Source organism: Scyliorhinus torazame, chromosome 2 (genome assembly GCF_047496885.1).
Source record: "Scyliorhinus torazame isolate Kashiwa2021f chromosome 2, sScyTor2.1, whole genome shotgun sequence".
Classification (NCBI taxonomy): Eukaryota; Metazoa; Chordata; class Chondrichthyes; order Carcharhiniformes; family Scyliorhinidae; genus Scyliorhinus; species Scyliorhinus torazame.
Genome location: NC_092708.1, coordinates 108,249,409 through 108,271,443, shown reverse-complemented (window position 1 = coordinate 108,271,443; position 22,035 = coordinate 108,249,409). Strand labels below are relative to the sequence as shown.

At 45.9% G+C, this 22,035-nt stretch overlaps 1 protein-coding gene across 2 annotated transcripts in view; it reads left to right on the top strand.

The window, feature by feature from the left end:
- Positions 1-21,812, top strand: part of galnt13 (polypeptide N-acetylgalactosaminyltransferase 13) — a 777,028-nt gene extending 755,216 nt beyond the window's left edge. The window contains exon 12 of one of the 2 annotated variants that reach the window (XM_072475323.1): positions 20,155-21,812. In XM_072475323.1, the coding sequence (XP_072331424.1) occupies positions 20,155-20,295 (141 nt within the window). In that variant the 3' untranslated portion in view covers positions 20,296-21,812. The remainder of the gene's footprint in view (positions 1-20,154) is intronic. The other variant, XM_072475314.1, reaches the window with a different exon arrangement.
- The last annotated feature ends 223 nt before the right edge of the window (positions 21,813-22,035 follow it).

Genomic DNA, 22,035 nt, shown 5'->3' with positions numbered 1-22,035 from the left:
TAGAGCAATGTCATGGCAACCCACAAGGAACCATTACATTTTTTTTTCACGAGGGTATATTGCAGTTGTATGTGGTCCCAGTACTGGACAAGAGGAATTTTCAAGCTAATAGGTGGCAGTTGCCAAATCCAGAAGGAGGCATGGAATTGTGGAATGGCAGCGAGAGTCCCTGAGGCTAGCTGGAAGCAGCAGAACAGAAGCATGTACAGTTTGTCTGAAAGAGATGAATGGAGCAGGGCCAACTTGGATACCCTCAAAATGAACAAAGTAGGAGTTAAAATGTCCAAGATGTAGGATTGATGGTGGAGTGAATCGGGTACTTAATATGACAGCTGAAAATAAATTTTATTTCCAAAATCTGATCAGACCTTAATATCGAGTGGTTACCATTGACAAATTGGCAACATTAGAAGCTCACTTGAATACGAGTCACCCAATATTTTAAATGTTTTTAGTGATACACAAGGAGCAGAAAAAAAGGTAAATCTGTAGCAATGAAGGAATGGCACTCTTTCTAGATAATGATTGTAGAATGATTTTTTTCTCAATTGCATGGGAGTGCAGAGTTATGTCACTGTATATAGTATGAGTTATTGCAGCAGTGTGAGAAACAATCACGTGAGATAGCCTTAATTATTTAAGTTGAATACAACCAATTATTGTTCATGTAAGGAGGGAGATTAAAAGAGAATATGAACATCATCTCTTATATGTCTGCAAATTGGCTGCCACATTGCCCTACTTCATTAATTGTTCTTCAAATATACTTAATTGGCTGGTTAATGCTTTGAGATGCTCCAAGGTTATGAAAGGCACTGTATAAATGTGAAGGTTATGTTGTACATGGTACTAATTTTGTTTGTGCTCATCCTAATCCACCTTGGGGCTAACTTTACAATGCATATTTTTGGTGCAGAACCTAGTTTTTCCAGGAGGACAGAGGAATAAGTTGCAGGTATGATCCCCACAATTTTCCAGCTGTATAATTTACTGGGTAGGAAAATATGGGATTGTGTCTGTAACTACCCAACATGGTGAATCTCTGCATCAGAAATGCACTTTAGCTTTTGTGTTCCATAAGATTTGTGCAAAATATCCTTCCTGTTTCTTTTGCTGTATAAAACAGTTAATTTGAAGCAATGGAATTTTTAATTGCCTTTGCTCAAACATTTTCAACGATACAAAATGTCAGGTTTGTTCCATAGTATATTAACGGAAATGCTTCTTATCGACAGTAGCATGTTTCCAAAGGAACTAGCCATTTTTCTTCCAAACGAGGTGATACATAAAGCTTGACCGTCTTATCCTTTCAAAATTCAGCACTCAAAGAGAAAATGAAAAAATGTGTTGTTGTGTCTCACAAAAAATACTTAAGCTGTTTTGGAGTCTTGAAATAGGAAGGCCAATCTGAACACTTTCTCATGTTTTCTATAAATAACAGAAACTGTGGTGGTGATGTGACAATCAGCCATGTATTGAAAATTTAGCCAATAAATCAAGGCGTTTTGAAATTATTAATTAATTTTTGGCATCTAATCAAAGTAACTGTTTTCATGGTTTCAACTTAAGGTGTACTGCCAATGTGTTGCTTTACAATGTAACTCACTTGAACTCCAGTAATTGCTGTAATATTTAGAAATACAGTTCTGGTTACAATATTCAAATGAATGTGCTTTTTTAAAAATATGGCATGGAAAGGTGTCGCAAGTATAGTGTCCGGTAGGAATTAAGGTGAGATTCCCCGGTGGTTGGGCACGATCCAGATCGCAATCACCCAAACTGAGGGTGCGATTCTCCGGCCTCTTTGCGCTCTCGCTGGAGCGAAACTAGTCTGGTGAATAGCGGGAGAGGCCGAAAACAAGAACCGCGCCAGGTGTCAAACAGTTTGCGATGCAACCGGCCCACTCCCTAGGCAAAATGGGGATCTCGCCGTAGCATGACGAGAAACCAATTATCAGCACTTAAGCCCCATTTCCATACAATTGACGGGAGCAACCCCATATCCAACGGCCTCCTGTCATCCATCAGCCTCCTCAGCAAGTGGTTACGCTGGCGCCGATTAGTACACCGTTTTAAAAACGTGAACCTGGCGGAAGGGCTTTTGTGGGGAGCCGAGGAGGGGAGTGGCCATCTTTACTCACATGCAAAGAGCGCTGGGCTTGCCACCTTAGTGCTCGGTGGGGGGTGGAGGACCCTCAGCTGAGAGGAGGTGATCCCTGGCTGGGGATGGAGGACCTTCCACAGGGGTAGGCTGCCATGGGAGCGTGGAGGTGAGGTGCTGGGGGGGGCAACTAAGGGGCAACTGCGCACGGCACCACCATGCCAACACCTGGATCACGTGTATCCATTCCGGGGGCAACACTTGTCCGTGACCGTGGTGTATCGTTGATGTGGTGTATATGGATTTCAGTTAAGCTTTTGATAAGGTTCCCCATGGTAGGCTACTGCAGAAAATACGAGGGCATGGGATTCAGGGTGATTTAGCAGTTTGGATCAGAAATTGGCTAGCTGGAAGAAGACAAAGGGTGGTGGTTGATGGGAAATGTTCAGACTGGAGTCCAGTTACTAGTGGTGTACCACAAGGATCTGTTTTGGGGCCACTGCTGTTTGTCATTTTTATAAATGACCTCGAGGGGGCGTAGAAGGATGGGTGAGTAAATTTGCAGATGACACTAAAGTCGGTGGAGTTGTGGACAGTGCGGAAGGATGTTACAAGTTACAGAGGGACATAGATAAGCTGCAGAGCTGGGCTGAGAGGTGGCAAATGGAGTTTAATGCAGAAAAGTGTGAGGTGATTCATTTTGGAAGGAATAACAGGAAGACAGAATACTGGGCTAATGGTAAAAGATTCTTGGCAGTGTGGATGAGCAGAGAGATCTCGGTGTCCATGTACATAGATCCCTGAAAGTTGCCACCCAGGTTGAGAGGGTTGTTAAGAAGGCATACGGTGTGTTCGCTTTTATTGGTAGAGGGATTGAGTTTCGGAGCCATGAGGTCATGTTGCAGCTGTACAAAACTCTGGTGCGGCCGCATTTGGATTGAGGCATACAAGATGATCAGAGGATTGGATAGGGTGGACAGTGAGAGCCTTTTTCCGCGGATGGTGATGTCCAGCACGAGGGGACATAGCTTTAAATTGAGGGGAGGTAGACATAGGACAGATGTCAGAGGTAGGTTCTTTACTCAGAGAGTAGTGTTGCTGATTTTCTCCTTGGTTCAATTGCTCTGTTTTATTACCTTTGCTCTCGAGTCGCCAGGTATCATTATGATACCGCCACGAGGTTCAAGTCCGAGTAATGATCAATAACCCAATACACCGATAAGTAAGATTTAAATCAAAGCACATTTATTATACACAGTAATCGCTACTCGTGCACAAATTCTACGTCTAAGCTACTTCTACAACTAACAGGCCTATACTTACCTTCGGACTGGCCCACCAGGTCAGGGGAACAAATGACCTTTCGTTCGGGTTCTGAGTCTGCGGGGTTCGAAGTTGGCACGGATTGGTAGCTAGGAGCGCCCATCTCGTAGCGAGTGTTGAATTAAGACTTATGTCTGTCGGTCGTCACTGCACCGGTCACGGTCAATGTTGGTCCGTGTTGTTGGGTGACCCGGGCAGGACGCAGAGGTGAAGAAGAGAGCAATTTGAACTTGGGGCTCAACTCTTATAGTCCCCAGGGGCTTCTCGCCTTTCGGGGCGGATCCTGTACCTGGTCCCAAGTGATTGGACTTTGTCCCAATCGTTTGGTTCGATTTTCTCCAATACTGGAGCGGTTCCCTGATCGATGGGCCGAAGGGCCTGAACTGCGCTGTATCATAGAATCATAGAATTTACAGTGCAGAAGGAGGCCATTCGGCCCATCGGGTCTGCACCGGATCGTGGAAAGAGCATCCTACCCAAGGTCAACACCTCCACCCTATCCCCATAACCCAGTAACCCCACCCAACACTAAGGGCAATTTTGGACACTAAGGGCAATTTATCATAGCCAATCCACCTAACCTGCACATCTTTGGACTGTGGGAGGAAACCGGAGCACCCGGAGGAAACCCACGCACACACGGGGAGGATGTTCAGACTCCGCACAGACAGTGACCCAAGCCGGAATCAAACCTGGGACCCTGGAGCTGTGAAGCAATTGTGCTATCCACAATGCTACCGTGCTGCCCCATGTTCTATGTTCTGTAATGTTCTATGTCTGCCCCATTGACCACCTATGACCTCCACTGACTACCGAAGCCTCTGGCCGTGCGGCTGAAGGCTATTGCTAATCTGGAATTGGCAACCATGATTAAGTGAGCACTTCATAAAACCCAAGTGGATTCCTGTGGATAGGTGGGCCATGTAGCATGTAGGCTCATTTCCCAGCATCCCAATCAAACTGTGATGCAAGGATACTGTGCCTGAACACTGTGGAAGGCAACACCACAAACGCAGCAGCCAGCACTCAAACACTCAGGGGATGTGTTACATCACTCCAGGGTGCTAGGACTGTGTTGGCACCATCAGTGGGTTGCTGTTCAGGGCAGGGGGCGATGATAACCCACAGAGAGCTCAGCGCCAGTGCTCCTCAATCTTTGCCATAGTCTGACCCATGTCTGCCTGCTAAGTGCTCACTCACACCAATCAGCTGCACGCGGTGTGCCCGGTGATGGAGGGGGGGGGGGGGGGCGAGAGAGAGGGGGGAGGTCTGCAATGATGAAGAAAGTGAGAGAGATATCATACTGGTTGTGCACAAGGGTATTTATTGCGTTGCATTTTACAATTCCCCACTCTCCTGATGGTGCCGCTCCCTCCATTCCCCCATCTCCCCCTCACCCCCTACATACCCCATCCACCCTCTTCCCCTCCCACAATGCCCTCAGTGATCCTTGATGTGCTTTGCCTTCCTAGCTCTCCAGCTATATCCAGGTGTGTCTGAGGGTGCACAGCAGAGGTGGAGGCAGCCAGCTGCTTATCTTGTCCCATGGCCTTCGATGCCCTTGGCGGGCATCCTCTGGGGGCTCTGGGGCTGGAGGCCTCCGGCACACTTGTCAGCGGCACATGCACAGCCGTGCCGCCCCGTTCCGGGGGCTGACTGTGAGATGCGCCCCATGACAGGGATGGAACTCGGGTGAGCTGGTGGCCACCGTCACCTCTCCATGGGACAGGTTCAGGTTGCCACCCAGTGCCCCCTCCTCCCACTCGGTGCCCATAGGGCCCTGGGGTTCACCTTGGGACGGTGAGGCAGCTGGTTCGAGCCCCGGCTTCCCCTGCATCATCTGACTCTGTCAGCCCTGGTGGTTCCCCATGGACTGCAGCATTGTGTCGACACCCTCGGCGATACTCCTCAATGACTGGGACATGCCTTGGCAATGCCCACCTGCAACTGGGACAAGCTCCGCAACACCTCGGCTATTTCCACCTAAGAGCGGAGCTGTCCTGCAGAACTTCATCAAGGTCAGCCTGGTACTGAGTAACATCCCCCAGCGAGGCAGACATTCTGCTGAGACCCTCAGCCATGGCCGTCACTGGCTGTGTGACGCCATGCATTGCCAGCGACATCTCCTGCGCCCGTAGCTTCTGGGACTCCTCCAATCGACCATGGATCTGCTGGAGTGTCGCTGACATTTCCCTCTGAATATCCTGAATGCACCCTAACATGTCAATCAGCTCCGGGATAGCCTGTTCCACAGGCTCAGCATCAGGCTGGGACCCAGCTGGGTCCTGGGATCCAGCAGACCTCCAACAGCTGTCTTGCCTGGGGGTTCCTGCCTCCACCTGATGTGCATCAGCAGCTGTGTGGTGCTCACCAGATTGTACCCCAGAAGCCTGTCCACTAACATGTCCCACCGAGGTGCTTGTACCTGCGCTGATGGACGGTGGGGATGACAGCTGTGACGCATCGATCGTGTCTTTCCCTGAGCTCCCCTCTGATGTGGTCTCCTGGGAGGCTGGAGAGGGGACCACCTGGAATGGGCCGGCGCCATCAGCTGCAGGATCTGCGGGAGAACGGACATGTAGTTAGTGGGAGGGATGGGAGAGTCAGTAAGGCAATAACAACTTACATTTGACAGGTCCTCCAGGTGGAGCCCAGTGGTTCCTCACCTCTTTGGCGCTGGCCAACATCCGTGTGGGTGACCGCCCTGTCCTTGGCCACCCCAGTCACCTCCAGGACACGTTGCTCGAAGGAGGTGAGGATTCTTAAGTCTGGCACCCCACCGTCAGTCTGGGCCCTCTCCTGGCGGAGAGTTTTTCCTGAGGAGACAGAGAGAGGGCATTGTTAACCATACGTGTGATTCACAGTGGTTGAGCGGTGGGGTATAAAGGAAGGGTTGCGTGTGTCTGAAGGTAGGGGGTCGAGGGAGGGTTAGGGGTCGCATGGAGAATTGGGGGTATGAATGTTCGACTGGGGTCAGAAAGGTCTCTGGGGTGGGTGGGGGGAGATGACGGAGGTGCGTTGCTGTCTATTCACTCGTGCTTTCCGGTGTAGGTGCTTTCTGGCACTAGGCCAGTCCTCCTGGGCACACTCCCTAAGCTCACAGCAGCCGCCACCTTATTCCAGGCAGCACTGGCTGATCCTCCAGGACCCTCGGGGGAACTGGACATCCCTCCTGGGCTCCACTGGGTCTAGGAGCTCCCCAGCTCTGCATCCCCGAATCTTGGGACCGGTGTCCTGGGCGCCATTGTTGCGAACTGGCTGGGATTGGCTGAGCAAGTGCTGCTAAAGTGCTGCTCGACCTCGTTAGCGGGGGCAGACAAACTGAATAGTTACTTTGCATCAGTTTTCACGGTGGAAGACACCAGTGGGATGCCAGAGCTCCAGGAGAACCAGGGGGCAGAGGTGAGTGCAGTGACCATTGCTAAGGAGAAGGTTCTGGGAAAACTGAAAGGTCTGAAGGTGGATAAGTCACCTGGACTGGATGGACTACACCCCAGGGTCCTAAAAGAGAAAGCTGAGGAAATTGTAGAGGCATTAGTAATGATCTTTCAGGAAGCACTGGAGGCAGGAAGGGTCCCAGAGGACTGGAAAGTGGCTAATGTAACATTACTGTTGAAGAAGGGAGGAAGGCAGAAGATGGGAAATTATAGGCCGGTTAGCCTGACTTCGGTCATTGGTAAGATTTTAGAGTCTGTTATTAAAGATGAGATCGCAAAGTACTTGGAATTGCATGATAAAGTAGGACTGAGCCAGCACAGCTTTGTCAAAGGGAGGTGGTGTCTGACAAATCTGTTAGAGTTCTTTAAGGAGGTAACAAGGAAGTTAGACAAAGGAGAACCAATGGACGTGATTTATTTAGATTTCCAGAAGTCCTTTGACAAGGTGCCTGATGCGCAATCAATTGCACAAAGACGCAGATTGGGTATGTGGTGTTGGGTGCTCTGAGGTACAGACGAACCAACATGGTTGTGATTGGTACAACGCAGTTTTATTCCAACTAGTTATTTACACATCTGACTTGGTACTCAGCACGTGGTGACTGTGTGAGTGTCTTGTTAATGAGGTCCTGGCCTTGTCCTCTCTCCAGATGGACTGACCAGGAGGTGTCGTGTTTCTTGTCTTATACTGTGTCTGCTCTTGTCTGTGATTGGCTGTCGTGTTATGTGTGCTAATTGGTCTGTTGGTCTGTCTATCATGATGTGTGTGTTGTGATGTGTGTTTGAATATCATGACATCCCCCCTTTTTTTACAAGATTATGTGCCTACGTGGTTATAAATATAAATGTGTCCTGAGTGCAGCTAAAGGTGTGTGTGCGTGATATTTACAGCATGTACATGTTGCGTAACTATATACAAGGGGCGATGTCAGGTGTGACATGCTATAACAAAAGAAGAAGAAAGTTGAAATTTGGACCGATCAAACGAGGCCTGGAACGATAAAACAGTGACATGTTACAATACAGTAGTTGCTAAAATTTGACGTGTGAACAGTCTCATAAGTCCAGTCTAGTAGGTGGGCGACGAATTCGGGTTGACCGCCTCAAGGGTGGGTCGAGAACCACCGGCTGAGGTGCGAGCCTGGCCACGGGCGGCGACAGAAGGGGCATGGTATATGGCGGGCAGCGCTGGCGGGGTATTTTGTCTGCCCGCAGAAGTAGCACTTGGGCCCCCTGGGGTTGGCTGGCTGCCGCAGGCTTGGGGTTGGCTGGGGGCAGTCGCTGATGGGGTCCACTATGTCCAGGAGGGGGACACCGTGTGGTCGGGGGCGTACGCTTGCACATTACGGGAGGTGATCGTTAGCGAGGCCACAAGTTTCCTGATCGCCGCGAGGTCGAGCGTACCCCCTTCTAAGAGGCACTGGTGGATGTACGCCGACCTTATGCCCGTAACGAAAGCGTCCCTGATTAAGAGTTCGGAATGCTGAACGGCCAAAACTGCCTGGCAATTGCAGTTCCTCACCAGGGCGTGCAGGGCACGCCAGAAATCTTCCAATAACTCACCGGGGAGTTGGTGCCGCGTGGACAGGAGGTGCCTGACGTAGAGTGTGTTGATCGGCCGTGTGTAGTTCTCTTTCAGAAGCGCCATGGCCTCAGTGTAGTTGGCCGCGTCCCCGATAAGAGGAAAAATATCGGAGCTCAACCGTGTGTACAGGATCTGTAGTTTCTGTGCCTCTGAGGGTGGTTTTGTGGCTGATCCGATGTAGGCTTCAAAGTCAGCTAGCCAGTGGTCGAAGGCCGACATGGCGTAATCTGCTTGAGGGTGCAGCTGCAGGCGATCTGGCTTGATGTGAAGGTCCATCGCTGTAAAACCTCTGCGTAATAAATTGATGCACTATCAATTACAACGAGACGAGAGTAGAGAGTAATCGAGGCTTTATTAAGCAGAGATGTGTTGCCTCCTGCAGCTGCGGCCGAAATGGCCGCAGCTCGGTGAGCACACACATTTATGCTCCACCTACTGGGCGGAGCCAGCAGGCAGGGAACTACCCCCGTACCTGTAGTACAGGAGCCTTAACGTATTGCATCTCATATGTGTATTATGTACAACAATGGTGACTACCACATTAATGTCACCAGTGTCTTGCTTCAAATAAAGCTTCCGAGTGTATTTGATGAGTTTTCTTTGTCCTCGGAGGCTATTTGAGAATTGAGAAAACAGGGCCTGGCAGGGGAGATGCTCTTCGACCACCGAGACGCAATGTCCAGTCTGTTGTATTTGTTTTGTAGTAGTTTTTGCCTGAATCATAGGATGCAATTGAACCAAATTGGAACAGAATCCCATGATGAGCACGTTTAACCGGGTGTTTGCCAGCACTCGCAGCTTCGAGAAACACCACGCTATCTATCGGGACTCCTTTAATTCGGGGCCTCAGCAGGAACCAGCTACTAATGCCGCACTTAATACGTTTCGTGCACAGAGGAGCTCCGCTCGCCAGAACTCCTCAGTCAGGAAAATGGTGTCCCAATTTCCCGCCACCGCCCCCCCCACGACACGCCCACGAAGCCTCCCAAAACCCCAACACACCTACAAGGGATTCCTCGGGGCTGCCTCCCGGCATCCCACCTCACACGCGCAGGGCGTCCCTGGGCTTGATCCCTGCCGTGGAAATAAATGCCAGACTGGCACTCAGGTGGCACTGCCAGGGTGCCATGCGGGCAGTGTCAAGGTGCCTGGTGGCACCAGCAGCTCCAGGGTACCATCCTACCCAGAGGGCACGAACCTGGGGGTCTCCAATACCCTGGGAGACCCCCACAAGTGCCGTTCCATCTGATGCCTGTTTGTGAGCACCAGAACTGAACGGCGCTCACCCGAGGTGTCTGAGGCGAAGGATTTGGATCCCAATGCCTCGGGTAGGTCAGGGGAGCCTATATTAAAGTGAGACTAGCTGTCTCACTGTAATTTGCAGTTTTGACAGAAAGCGATCCGCCCACAATAGATGGGATTCAGATCGCGCCATCTTGCGAGACCGCGTTAGACGGCCTTTCGGGCGCTGCAAGTCTGGTAGATCAAGTGTATAGAATTCCTACAGTGCAGATGGAGGCCATTTGGCCCATGTAATCTGAACGGATCCTCTGAAAGAGCACCTTACCTAGGGCCAGTCCCCTGAAACTCACCTAACCTTTGGACGCTAAGGAGCCTTTTGTAGCATGGGCAATCCATCTAAGCTGCACATCTTTGAACTGTGTTAGGAAACCGGAGCACCCAGAGGAAACACACGCAGACACAGGTAGAACGTACAAACTTCACACACACAGTCACCCAAGGCTGGAATTGAACCCAGGTCTCTGGTGCTGTAAGGCAGCAGTGCTAACCACCATGCCACCCCTTGGGGCGCTGGTTTCAAGATGGATACAGATATTTCTTTGATGATGCTCCCATTGAATCTGGAAGATATGGCAGAGGCATTGTTGATGGAATTTCTCTAACGCTTTTGTGTGTCACTAATACACTGTCCAGATCTTAGTGCAGTGCAGGAATGTGGTGGCAACAACGCCTCTGTACACCAGGCATTTGTCTACTTGCTTTGGTGTCGACATTTACTGCCATGGTTTGTGGAAGGGTTAGTTGGCACAGTTGACCCGGTGTTGAATTTCTTCCTCAATGATGGCCTTTTGAGAGAGATGGCTGCCAAAGTATGTAAATTGAACAACATACTCCAAAGTCTCTCTATCAAAATTTATGGGTAGTGGAATACTTGGCTGACCAGGTGTGGACTGGTATGAGTTCTGTTCTGGCAATATTCAAGGACAGGCTGAGTCTCTTGTCTGTAGAATTAAAGAAATCGAGAGTGGCTTGCAAATTTGGTGTAATGTGGGCAACAAAACTGTGTAATCCACAAATCGCAGATCAAAGGCACATAGGCGACTGACGTGAAAGAGTTTTCCATCTTGGCAGCATTTAATATTTACACTAGAGGGAAGTTGATCTTTATTGAGGTGAGTAGCCAGTAAGGTAGATTGTAAATAAAAATAATAATAATCGCTTATTGTCACAAGTAGGCTTCAATGAAGTTACTGTGACAAGCCCCTAGTCGCCACATTCCGGTGCCTGTTCAGGGAGGCCGATACGGGAATTGAACCCGCACTGCATTACAAGCCAGCTATTTAGCCCAGTGTGCTAAACCAGCCCCGTGGGGCTGGTTTAAAAAATAGCATGTGGGGTATCACACAGCCTTGCTAAACCCTGGTCCAGATTTTAAAGGCACCTGTTTCAGATCCCCCTCTCCAGACAGTTGCAGTGATATCATCATGAAGGAGTTGCAGGATTATGATGAATTTTTTTGCAGGTCCAAATCCTTAGAGCACAATCCACAGAGCCACACAAGAAGTAGGAGCAGGAGTCAGCAATACAGCCACTCGAGCCTGGGTTCCGTCATTCAATACGATCATGGCTGATCTAATATCGGCCCCAACACTACTTTCCTGTCCGTTCTCCGTAATTCTTAAACGCGTTGCTAATTAAAAATCTGTCCATTTCCCCCCTTGGTTTTACTCAATGTCCTGGCATCCACCACACCCTGGGGTAGTGAATTCCACAGATTCCCGATCCTTTGAGAGAAGTAATTTCTCCTCATCTCTGTTTTTAATCTGCTACCCCTTATCTTAAAAATATGACCTCTCGTTCAAGATTGCCCCACAATCTACATCTACTTTGTTGATCCCTTTATCATCGTCTATACCTCAATCAGATCTCCTATCATTCTTCTAAACTCGAGAGAGCATAGGCCTAAACCGCTGAATCTCTCTTTATGAGACAAACCCCTCATCTCTGGAATCAATCTGGTGAACCTCCTCTGTACTGCCTCCAATGCAACTTCATCCCTCCTCAAGTAAGGGGACCAAAACTGGACACAGTATTTCAGATGGGGTATCACCAATGTCTTGTACAGTTTCAGCAACAATTCCCCACTTATTATACTCTATTCCATTAGCAATAAATGCCAGAATTCCATTTGCCTTCCTTATTACCTGCTGTACCTGCATGCTAGTTTTCTACGATTAATTCACGAGGACACCCAGATCCCTCTGTACCGCAGCATTGAGGTTACTTTCCATTTAGATAATAAGTTGCCTTTCTATTTTTCTGACCAAAATCAATAACCTCACACTTATACATGTTAAACTCCAACTGCCAAAGTTTTGCCGCACTCACAACCTATCTCTCTCCATTTGTAAATTTTGTATTTCCTTATTGCAAATTACTATCCCACCTACTTTAATATCATCTGAAAATTTGGCTATAGTACCGTCTCACTATCCATACAAGTCATTCATATCATAGAATTTACAGTGCAGAAGGCAGCCATTTAGCCCATCGAGTCTGCACTAGCCCTCGAAAAGAGCACCCTACTTAACCCGTACCCTATCCCCTTTATCCCCGTAACCCCACCTAACCTTTTGGACACTAAGGGCAATTTAGAATGGCCAATCCACCTAACCTGCACATCTTTGGAATGTGGGAGGAAATCGGAGCACCCGGAGGAAACCCACACACACACGGGGAGAAGATGCAGACTCCACACAGGCAGTGACCCAAGCCGGGAATCAAACCTGGGACCCTGGAGCTGTGAAGCAACTCTGCTAACCACTATGCTACCATGCTGCCCACATATATATTGTAAATAGTTAGGGTCCAAGGACCGAACCCTGTGGCATCCCACTAGTTACATCTTGCCAACCAGAAAAAGACCGATTTATCCCGCCTTTTCTCATTTAGCCAGTGTTCAAGCAAATAAATTATCCCTAATCCCATGTCACGTTACCTTGTATATTAACCTTTTGTGTGCGGCACCTTATCAAATGCCTTCTAGAAGTCCAGATATACTACATCTATACAATCCCCATTATCTGCTTTGCTCGTAACATCTTTGAAGGACCCTAGCAAATGAGTCAAATGCAATTTACCCTTCATAAAACCATGCTGACTCTGATGGATTTCATTTTGACATTCTAAATGTCCTGTTATTACTTCCTTAATAATGGATTCTAACAATTTCCTAATGACAGATGTTAAATTAACTGGCCTCGCGATTCCTATGCTCTGCCTAATTCCCTTTTTTGAATAAGGGCATTATAATAACCTTTATTCTAATCCACTGGAACTTTTCCCGCATCCAGGAGATTTTGGAAATTTCTAACAATCGATCCACTATCTCCCCTGCCACTTCCTTTAAGACCCGAGGGCCATCAGGCCCTGGGGACTTGTCTGCATTCAATCCCAATAGTTTGCTCGTGCTTTTTCCCTATTGAGGATGATTGTTATAAGTTTCTTCCTTTCTATTACCTCTGCATGACCTGTTACGATTGGGATGGTATTAATGTCCTCCAGTGTGAAAACTGAGGCAAAATACTGATTTAGTGTCTCTGCCATTTCCATGTACCTCACCATTAACTCCCCAGTTTCATCCTCCAAGAGACCAACATTCACCTGAGCTATTCTCTTTCCTTTGATACATTTATAGAAGCTTTTGCTATAGCTTTTTATACTTTACACTAGTTTTCTTTCATAATTTACCTTTGCTCTTTTTATTACTTTTTTACTGACCCTCAATGTGGTATGTCTTAGATTTTGTCTTTATGTATGTTATCTTTAATTTCTTCAACTCATGACTTACTATGTCATATGCTTTAGTCAGGTTGATAAATGCAATGAAGAGTTCCTGGTGTTGTTCTCAACATTTTTCTTGGATTTGTATTGCAACAAAGACTATGTCAGAAGTTGCTCTGGAAGATCCAAAATCACATCGTGTCTCTGGGATGATTTCCTCAGCCACAGGAAGTAGATGATTCAGGAGAATGTGTGTCAGGATTTTCCCTGCTATGGACAAGAGGGAAATACCTGAAAACTTTCCACAGCATAATGTATCTCCCTTCTTTAAACTAGTTACAATTGTCACATTCAGTTGGTGAGAGAGGGAGTGATTTCCTTTTCCTGATGTCTGTAGGATGAGTGCAGGGAGGCTTGATGTGAGCAAAGCCAAAGAGTTTTCAGACCTCAGCTGGAATAACATTAGGGTCACAGGTTTTATTGTTTTCAATCCACTTATTTGTTTGTTTCAGCTTTCCCATAGTGGTGGTTCACCTATTAATTCTATCACACGGTACTGGGGAATAGTCTGGAGAGCATCAGCTGCCACTGTGGATTCATGGTTGAAGAGTTGGAGAAAATGTTCTGTCTGTCATTGACGGATGGCATTGTCATCCTTCAGAAGAGAACACCAACTTGTGAGTGAAGGGGATTTATTTTCCATTTGACTTTGGTCTATAGATGGCCCTGGTGGCTTCAAAATGAAGGCTGCTGGTTTTGTTCTTGAGGTCATGTTTCAGCATGAAATATTAATAATCAAACCTATGGTCTGGGCACAGGAGTTTAGAACAATTGACATTATTTGACCCCACTGTTCTGAAATTGAGTTGAATATGTGAAGGTTTTCTCGATTTATTGTGAGCTGCATTTGGAATTCTCTCTTTGGTTGGGCTGTTCAGGGCTGAGTCATTGATCTTCCTCTTCTTAAATCTTCGAGCCTTGTGATGTCTTGGTGTAAGTGGATTTTCATCACTGATCGAACAAGTCTATGATCTGTCCAGGGCGCTTCGCTGACAAGCATGCCACCCGGGGCTTCTTCAGTGCCATCAAGGCAATATATGGACCTAATACCCTAGGCCTCAAACTGGTGCAGAGTAAAAATGGAACCCTCTTGAGACAGAGAAAACATCAGCCTTCGATGAAGCAAACACTTCAAAGAGTTCTGAAACTGTGATGCAACCACAGAAGAGGATCTGTTTGAGGAAATCCCCCAACTAACCTCAGTGGTGCCGTTATCGGCACCATCTTTATGAATGGAAACAAGAGGACTGTGGAAACTACCAAGGAATCTCCCTACTCTCTGTCGCTGGGAAGATCATTGCCCGAATCTTCACCAGCCGCTTTCTCGCAGTATCTGAAGAAATTCTTCTGGAAAGCCAGTGTGGCTTCCAAACAAACTATGGAACCATGGACATGATTGTTACTACTCTGCACCTTCAAGACAAAGGCCAGGAGCAACATCAACCACTAAACATGACTTTCACTGATCTGACCAAAGCTTTTGACTCAGTCAATCGGGAAGTACTATGGAAAACCCTGTTAAAGGCTGGCTGTCCAGAGAAATTTATCAACATTCTCTGATTCCCCCATGACAAGGTATCGGTGACAGTCCTCATTGATGAAATGAGACAGAAACCTTCAAGGTCAAGACTGGAGTCAAGCAGGGACATGTCATCACCCCCACCCTTTTCTCCAACTTCATTGACACCATCTTTCACTTTGTCAAGAGCAAACTTTGCAGTAGAGTTGACATCATCTACTGGATGGATGGAAAACATTTCAACCTTAACTCGTTAAAATCCAAGAAGAAAATGACACTGACATCGCTCATGGAACTTCAGCATGTGGATGACATCATCATCTCCACTCTCTCAGGAGAGAATCTCCAAGCCGTGCTTACACCTTCGTGGAAGCATACCAAAGAATCGGTCTCAACCTCAGGAAAACTCAAGTCCTTTATCAACCTGCTCCTGGGCAAGATTCCACCTCTCCGTCCATCAAGATCAACGTAGAACTCTACCGAACATGGAACATTTCCCATACCTGAGGAGCCATCTCTCCTCTAAGGCTGCCATTGATTCGGAGATCCAACATTATAATAACAATCTTTATTAGTGTCAGAAGTAGGCTTACATGAACACTGCAATGAAGTTACTATGAAAATCTCCTAGTCGCCGCACCCCGGCGCCTGTTCGGGTACACTGAGGGAGAATTCAGAATGTCCAATTGATCTAGAAGCACGTCTTTCGGGACTTGTGGGAGGAAACTGGAGCACCAGGAGGGAACCTACGCAGACACGGAGAGAACGTGCAGACTCCGCACATACAGTGACCCAAGCCGGGAATTGAACCCGGATCCCTGGCACTGTGAAGCAACAGTGCTAACCACTGTGCTACCATGCCATCCATCGTATCCAATCCGCAAGCACCTCATTCGAATGCCTAAGGACGAGAGTGATGACCGCGAAATCCGTGCTGACATCAAGATCCTCGTGTACAAGGTGGTCATCCTCCCAACTCTTCTATACAGCTCAGAAACTTGGATTACGTACAGACGCCAATGATGGCCCTGGAGATGTACCATCAATGCTATCTGAGACCGATTCTCCACATCACATGATGTGGAGAATCGGTCTCAGACAGCATTGATGGAGCCAAGAGCACCTGCATCGAGGCCATAATCAACCAAAACCAACTCCGCTGGGCCGGCCATGTGCTTAGGATGTCAGAGTCCCAACTGTCAAAGCAAATTTTATTTAGCCAGCTCAAGGAAAGTTTCTGAAAAAGAGGAGGACAAAGGAATCACTTCAAAGACAGCTAAATGATTACCTCAAGAAATGCAGCATAGGGTGCGCCAATGCTTTGATCTAGGATGCCTTAATGTGTTTTTCTTTTATTTCCTTCTGGGGAAAGAGGACATTTTTATTATATTGAGCCTTGCTGAGCACACTTTGTCAGCGGAAGGATGTCATCTGAATTGTTTTTTGCACTGTGTTTTTCCCAATGGTACTTCTACAGATACAGGACTCACAGCAGGAAAATAAAAAGGGCCAAAATCTTCCGTCCTCATTCGCAGCTGGGATTTTCCGGTGCCACTGAGAGTGAATGGAGTTTTGGCTGGAACGCCAAATTTTCCATTCTTGCTCACAATGGGTCCCGCCACAAACGAGATCAGCGAACCTAAGATCTCTTTACAGGATGGTAGAAAAAATAAAATGATTGTATTTAGACATAATAGACCCAGGAGTAACAAGGAAATACTCCACTTGCCTTTGAACTAAGTGGGGAGGTGAAACTCTGGTTGGGTCTACTATTAAATAATAATAATAATCTTTATTGTCACAAGTAGGCTTACATTAACACTGCATGAAATTACCGTGAAAAGCCCCTAGTCGCCACATTCCGGCGCCTGTTCGGGTACGTGGAGGAAGAATTTAGAATGTCCGAATTACCTAACAGCGTGTCTTTCGGGACTTGTGGGAGGAAACTGGAGCACCTGGAGGAAACCCGGATGACTCCACAATGTTTTATCAATAGGTTCTTGTGGATTCTAGGTATCCTTGGCATTGTATATTTGACCTTAACTGCAGCACTGCTACCTGTTCACTCATTTACATTAGCTCCTGCTCTGACTATCCCTTGATTTTTAAAATTCCTGCCCTTGTTTTCAAATCCCTCTGTGGCATCACATGTTGGGACTCTTACTTTACCTTCTAATTAGAACCAGTAGTCCGGTTGGTGGGAGGTGTCAAAAATGTGACTTTATTGTCAATGACTCATTGGTATACACGTGATTAAGAATTGAATAAAAACTTAGATACAAAATATCAAACAATACATAAATTGGATTGAATTGGATTTGTTTATTATCACGTGTAGCGAGATATAGTGAAAAGTATTGCTCTGCATACAGTTCAGACAGATCATTCCGTACATGAAAAGTAAATGCATAGAGCAAACATAAAATACACAATGTAAATAGTTAGACACAGGCATCAGGTGAAGCATACAGGAGTGTAATACTACTCAGTAGAGAAGATGTGTGAAGAGATCAGATCAGTCCATAAGAGGGTCATTTAGGAGTCTGGCAACAGCGGGGAAGAAGCTGTTTTTGAACCTGTTAGTGCATGTTCTCAGACTTTTGTATCTCCTGCCCAATGAAAGAAGTTGGAAGAGAGAATAACCCAGTGGCAGAGGTCTTTGATTATGCTGCCCGCTTTCCCTAAGGTAGCCGGAGGTGTCGACAGAGTCAATGGATGAGAGGCAGGTTTGCGTGATGGATTGGGTGGAAGTCAAGCACTTGGCAAAAGCATTAAGCACAAAAGAAAATCACTTGAACACAAAAACAAACAGATAGATGAACGAGAATTCAAGAACAAAGGACCTCAATCTTATTTACGTTCATTCTCAGCTGAGACTTCCCGGTTTGTTCAAATGAATGTCTGTTACTTAGAGGATAACTTATTAATCAAACATTGGATATTACTTAAGATTGACTGTAGCCTATCAAAACTAGCTGAGCGTCTGCGTGCACAGCCTTAGGAAAAGTACTGCATATGTTTTCTCACATTTTGCTATGTCTCATAGCTTGGCGGAGACCATAAAAATTGATTAGTTGATTAGACAGAGAACAATATGTTCTCAGTGCTGAATACACTGGAATAAAATGGTTAATTAATTTCTAAGAAATTGACTGGGTTCAAAGAACAAAGAAAAGTACAGCACAGGAACAGGCCCTCCGACGCACCAAGCCTGCGCTGACGATGCTGCCAGTCTAAACTAAAATCTTCGACACTTCCGGGGTCTGTATCCCTCTATTCCCATCCTATTCATGTATTTGTCAAGGTTCCCCTTAAACGTCACTATCGTCCCTGCTTCCACCATCTCCTCCGGCAACGGGTTCCAGGCGCCCACTACCCTCTGTGTAAAAATTGTGCCTCGTACATCTCCTCTAAACCTTGCCCCTTATACCTTAAACTTATGCCCCCTAGTAATTGACCCCTCTACACTGCGAAAAAGTCTCTGAATATCCACTCTGTCTATGCCCCTCATAATTTTGTAGACCTCTATCAGGTCGCTCCTCAACCTCCTTCGTTCCAGTGAGAACAAACCAAGTTTATTCAACCTCTCATCATTGATAATGCCCTCCATACCAGGCAACATCCTGGTAAATCTCTTCTGCACCCTCTCTAAAGCCTCCACATCCTTCTGGTAGTGTAGGGACCAGAATTGAACACTATACTCCAAATGTGGCCTAACTATGGTTCTATCCAGCTGCAACATGACTTGCCAATTTTTATACTCAATGCCCCGGCCAATGAAGGCAAGCATGCCGTATGCCTTCTTGACTACCTTCACCACCGGTGGTTGCCCCTTACAGTGACCTGTGGACCTGTACACCTAGATCTCTCTGACTGTCAATACTCGTGAGGGTTCTACCATTCACTGTATATTCCCTACCTGCATTGGACCTTCCAAAATGCATTACCTCAATTTGTCCGGATTAAACTCCATCTGCCATCTCTCCGCCCAAGTCTCCAAACAATCTAAATCCTGCTGTATCCTCTGACAGTCCTCATCGCTATCCGCAATTCCACCAACCTTGGTGTCGTCCGCAAACTTATTAATCAGACCAGTTACAGTTTCCTCCAAATCATTTATATATACTATGAACAGCTAAGGTTCCAGCACTGAACCCTGCGGAACACAGCCCTCCAATCAGAAAAGCACCCTTCCATTGCTACTCTCTGCTTTCTATGACCCAGCCAGTTCTGTATCCAGCTTGCCAGCTCACCCCTGATCCCCTGTGACTTCACCTTTTGTACCAGTCTGCCACGAGGGACCTTGTCAAAGGCCTTACTGAAGTTCATATAGATAACATACACTGCCCTACCTGCCTCAATCATCTTTGTGACCACCTCAAAAAACTCGATCAAGTTAGTGAGACACGACCTCCCCTTCACAAAACCGTGCTGCCTTTTACTAATACTAGTAAGCTAATACATCCACTTGCTTCCAAATGGGAGTAGATCCTGCCTCGAAGAATTCTCTCCAGTAATTTCCCTACCACTGACGTAAGGTTCACCGGACTGTAGTTCCCTGGATTATCCTTGCTACCCTTCTTAAACAAAGGAATAACATTGGCTATTCTCCAGTCCTCCGGGACATCACCTGAAGACAGTGAGGATCCAAAAATTTCTGTCAAGACAATTTTAATATTTTGCTTCTTTAACTATATGCATTCAACTCACCTCTGTATGAATAAAATTAGAAATAAAACTATATTCTATCACCACCCCTCCAAACCTCCGTAACCTACTTCAGCTCACTGAGATCTCTACACTCCTCCACTTTTAATCGCTCCACAGTGGTGACCATGACTTCAAACTCCTAGCCCTAAGCTCTGGAACTGCCTCTTAAACCTTTCTGCCCCACTCCCCTCCTTTCAGATGTTCCTTAAATACTGCCTCTTTGACCAAGCTTTTATACCCTTATGTAATTCAGTTTGATAAACATTCCTGTGAAACACCTTGGCACATTTTACTGCAGGAAATATATAAATATATGTTGTTGTTATTATAACATAAATTCGGTCATTAAATATGTTTCCCAACTCATTGTTTTCTTTACTCCTCCATCCACCAGAGATTAGCGCTGCGACATGTAAACAGTAATCAGTGCCTGGATGAGCCAACTGAGGAAGATAAAATGGTTCCGACCATGAAGGACTGCGATGGAATCCGTACACAACAGTGGGTGCTCCGCAACATGACCCTGAGTGCCTGAAGGTGGTGAAAAATTATTTGAATCAATTTCTTCAGCGTTCCCAGTGCTAACCTTCACTTTGTATTTCTCTTAACATAAAATCTACAAAGAATTCTTGGCCTCCTGTGATCCAGCGTGGACTAAACTAAATCTTGGGAGCTTTTGACTGATTGATTAGAAATACATTAGGGATTGTTGTTATCTCAACAACATGGCATGTCTGCACATGCCCACTCTTAATTTGCATTTACTTCAGTCGGCTGCACATTAAAAGCTATAAATAGCATGATGAGTGCTATTGTTAATACTATAAAAACTTGAAATTCATCAGCTGATAAATATCCTCGCGGTTTTGAAAGTAGCACCACTGAAAACCAGATTACCCAATAATATCAGCAGCGAATCACTCAGAAATTGATATGTGGACGGATGCCTTAAAACACAGTTCAAATGAGATAAAGATATTTCAGGAGAACAAAATAAAAGTCTAATTCCTGTTCTAAATGTTTGGATTAGCCCTTCACTGTTAATCTGAATGTTGCTTACCTTATGGTAGGTTTTAAATGGTACAATATCAGAAACTGAAAGAGCCACTGTCACTTTTCAGCTATAACGCTAACATACCTGATATAATGTTACAACAGTCTTTTGTGGATACAGGGAATATATTATTGATACTTTTGGAAATGTGATTAACGATTATGTATCCTGCATAATTCAAGAACATGGTCAGATATTCGATAAACAAATTGTACAGAAAATAATTAATTTGCATCTAAATACTATTTGCATATCAATCACTGCTTAAATCAAACATCACAACATAGAGTATTCGACCATACAATATATCAGAATGTATTGCTGACAGTTTTATATTTTTAAGCAGGATTCCTGTTCGTGGGCGGCACGGTGGTGCAGTGGTTAGCACTGCTGCCTCACGGCGCCAAGGACCTGGGTTCGATCCCGGTGCTGGGCCACTGTCCGTGTGGAGTCCACACTAAATTGCCCCTTCATAAGTCATAATTTTTTTTTAAAGGATTCCTGTTCGTAGATTGTAAATCTAGGTATTAATGTAGCAAGGTTTCTGATTTTAAGATTGCATTTTCAAAAGGACAACTAAACCTGTAGTGTTATATAACTGGCATAAAAATGCTTTGGTATTTTTAAGTCATGCCTTTGGCATTGACCAACTATGGTAAGTAACAGACTGAAACCATGTTTTGTATATTTTATTTTTATGTCCCATGAAGTCTGACTTTTGAATGTTTCCGATGTAACGTGTCTCATATGTGTTCCAAAACTGGTTGCAGCAGACTTCTTTAAAAGGTTGGCTTCCTAAGGAGGTCATGAGATGAAGCTGTTTCAATCCACACAGCATGTGTAATGTCAATTGGTGCTTTAAGCAGCCAAACTGTCTAGGCCAGTGTTCATATCATATGTACTCTATTTAACAATAGCCTGCAGGTGGTGTAATTGTATTCTTTGCTGTAAATTGAGCCATTTGTACATTTTTGTAGAAATTAAATTTTATGAACAATTCCAGCATAATTTAATTGTGTTTTAATAATTGTCATTTTCAGAACTTATGTGTGTTGAATTCTTACAACGAAATTCAAAAGTAAATGCTCAGAAGTTTTATTATATTATAAAATCTTTCTTTTATTCAGCAGTAAAATAAAGAGACGCAGCTACTTTTCAGTTTAGGCACTGCAAACAGAAAAAACCTGCAGCTACCATGAGGGACATGACAAAATCAAGAAT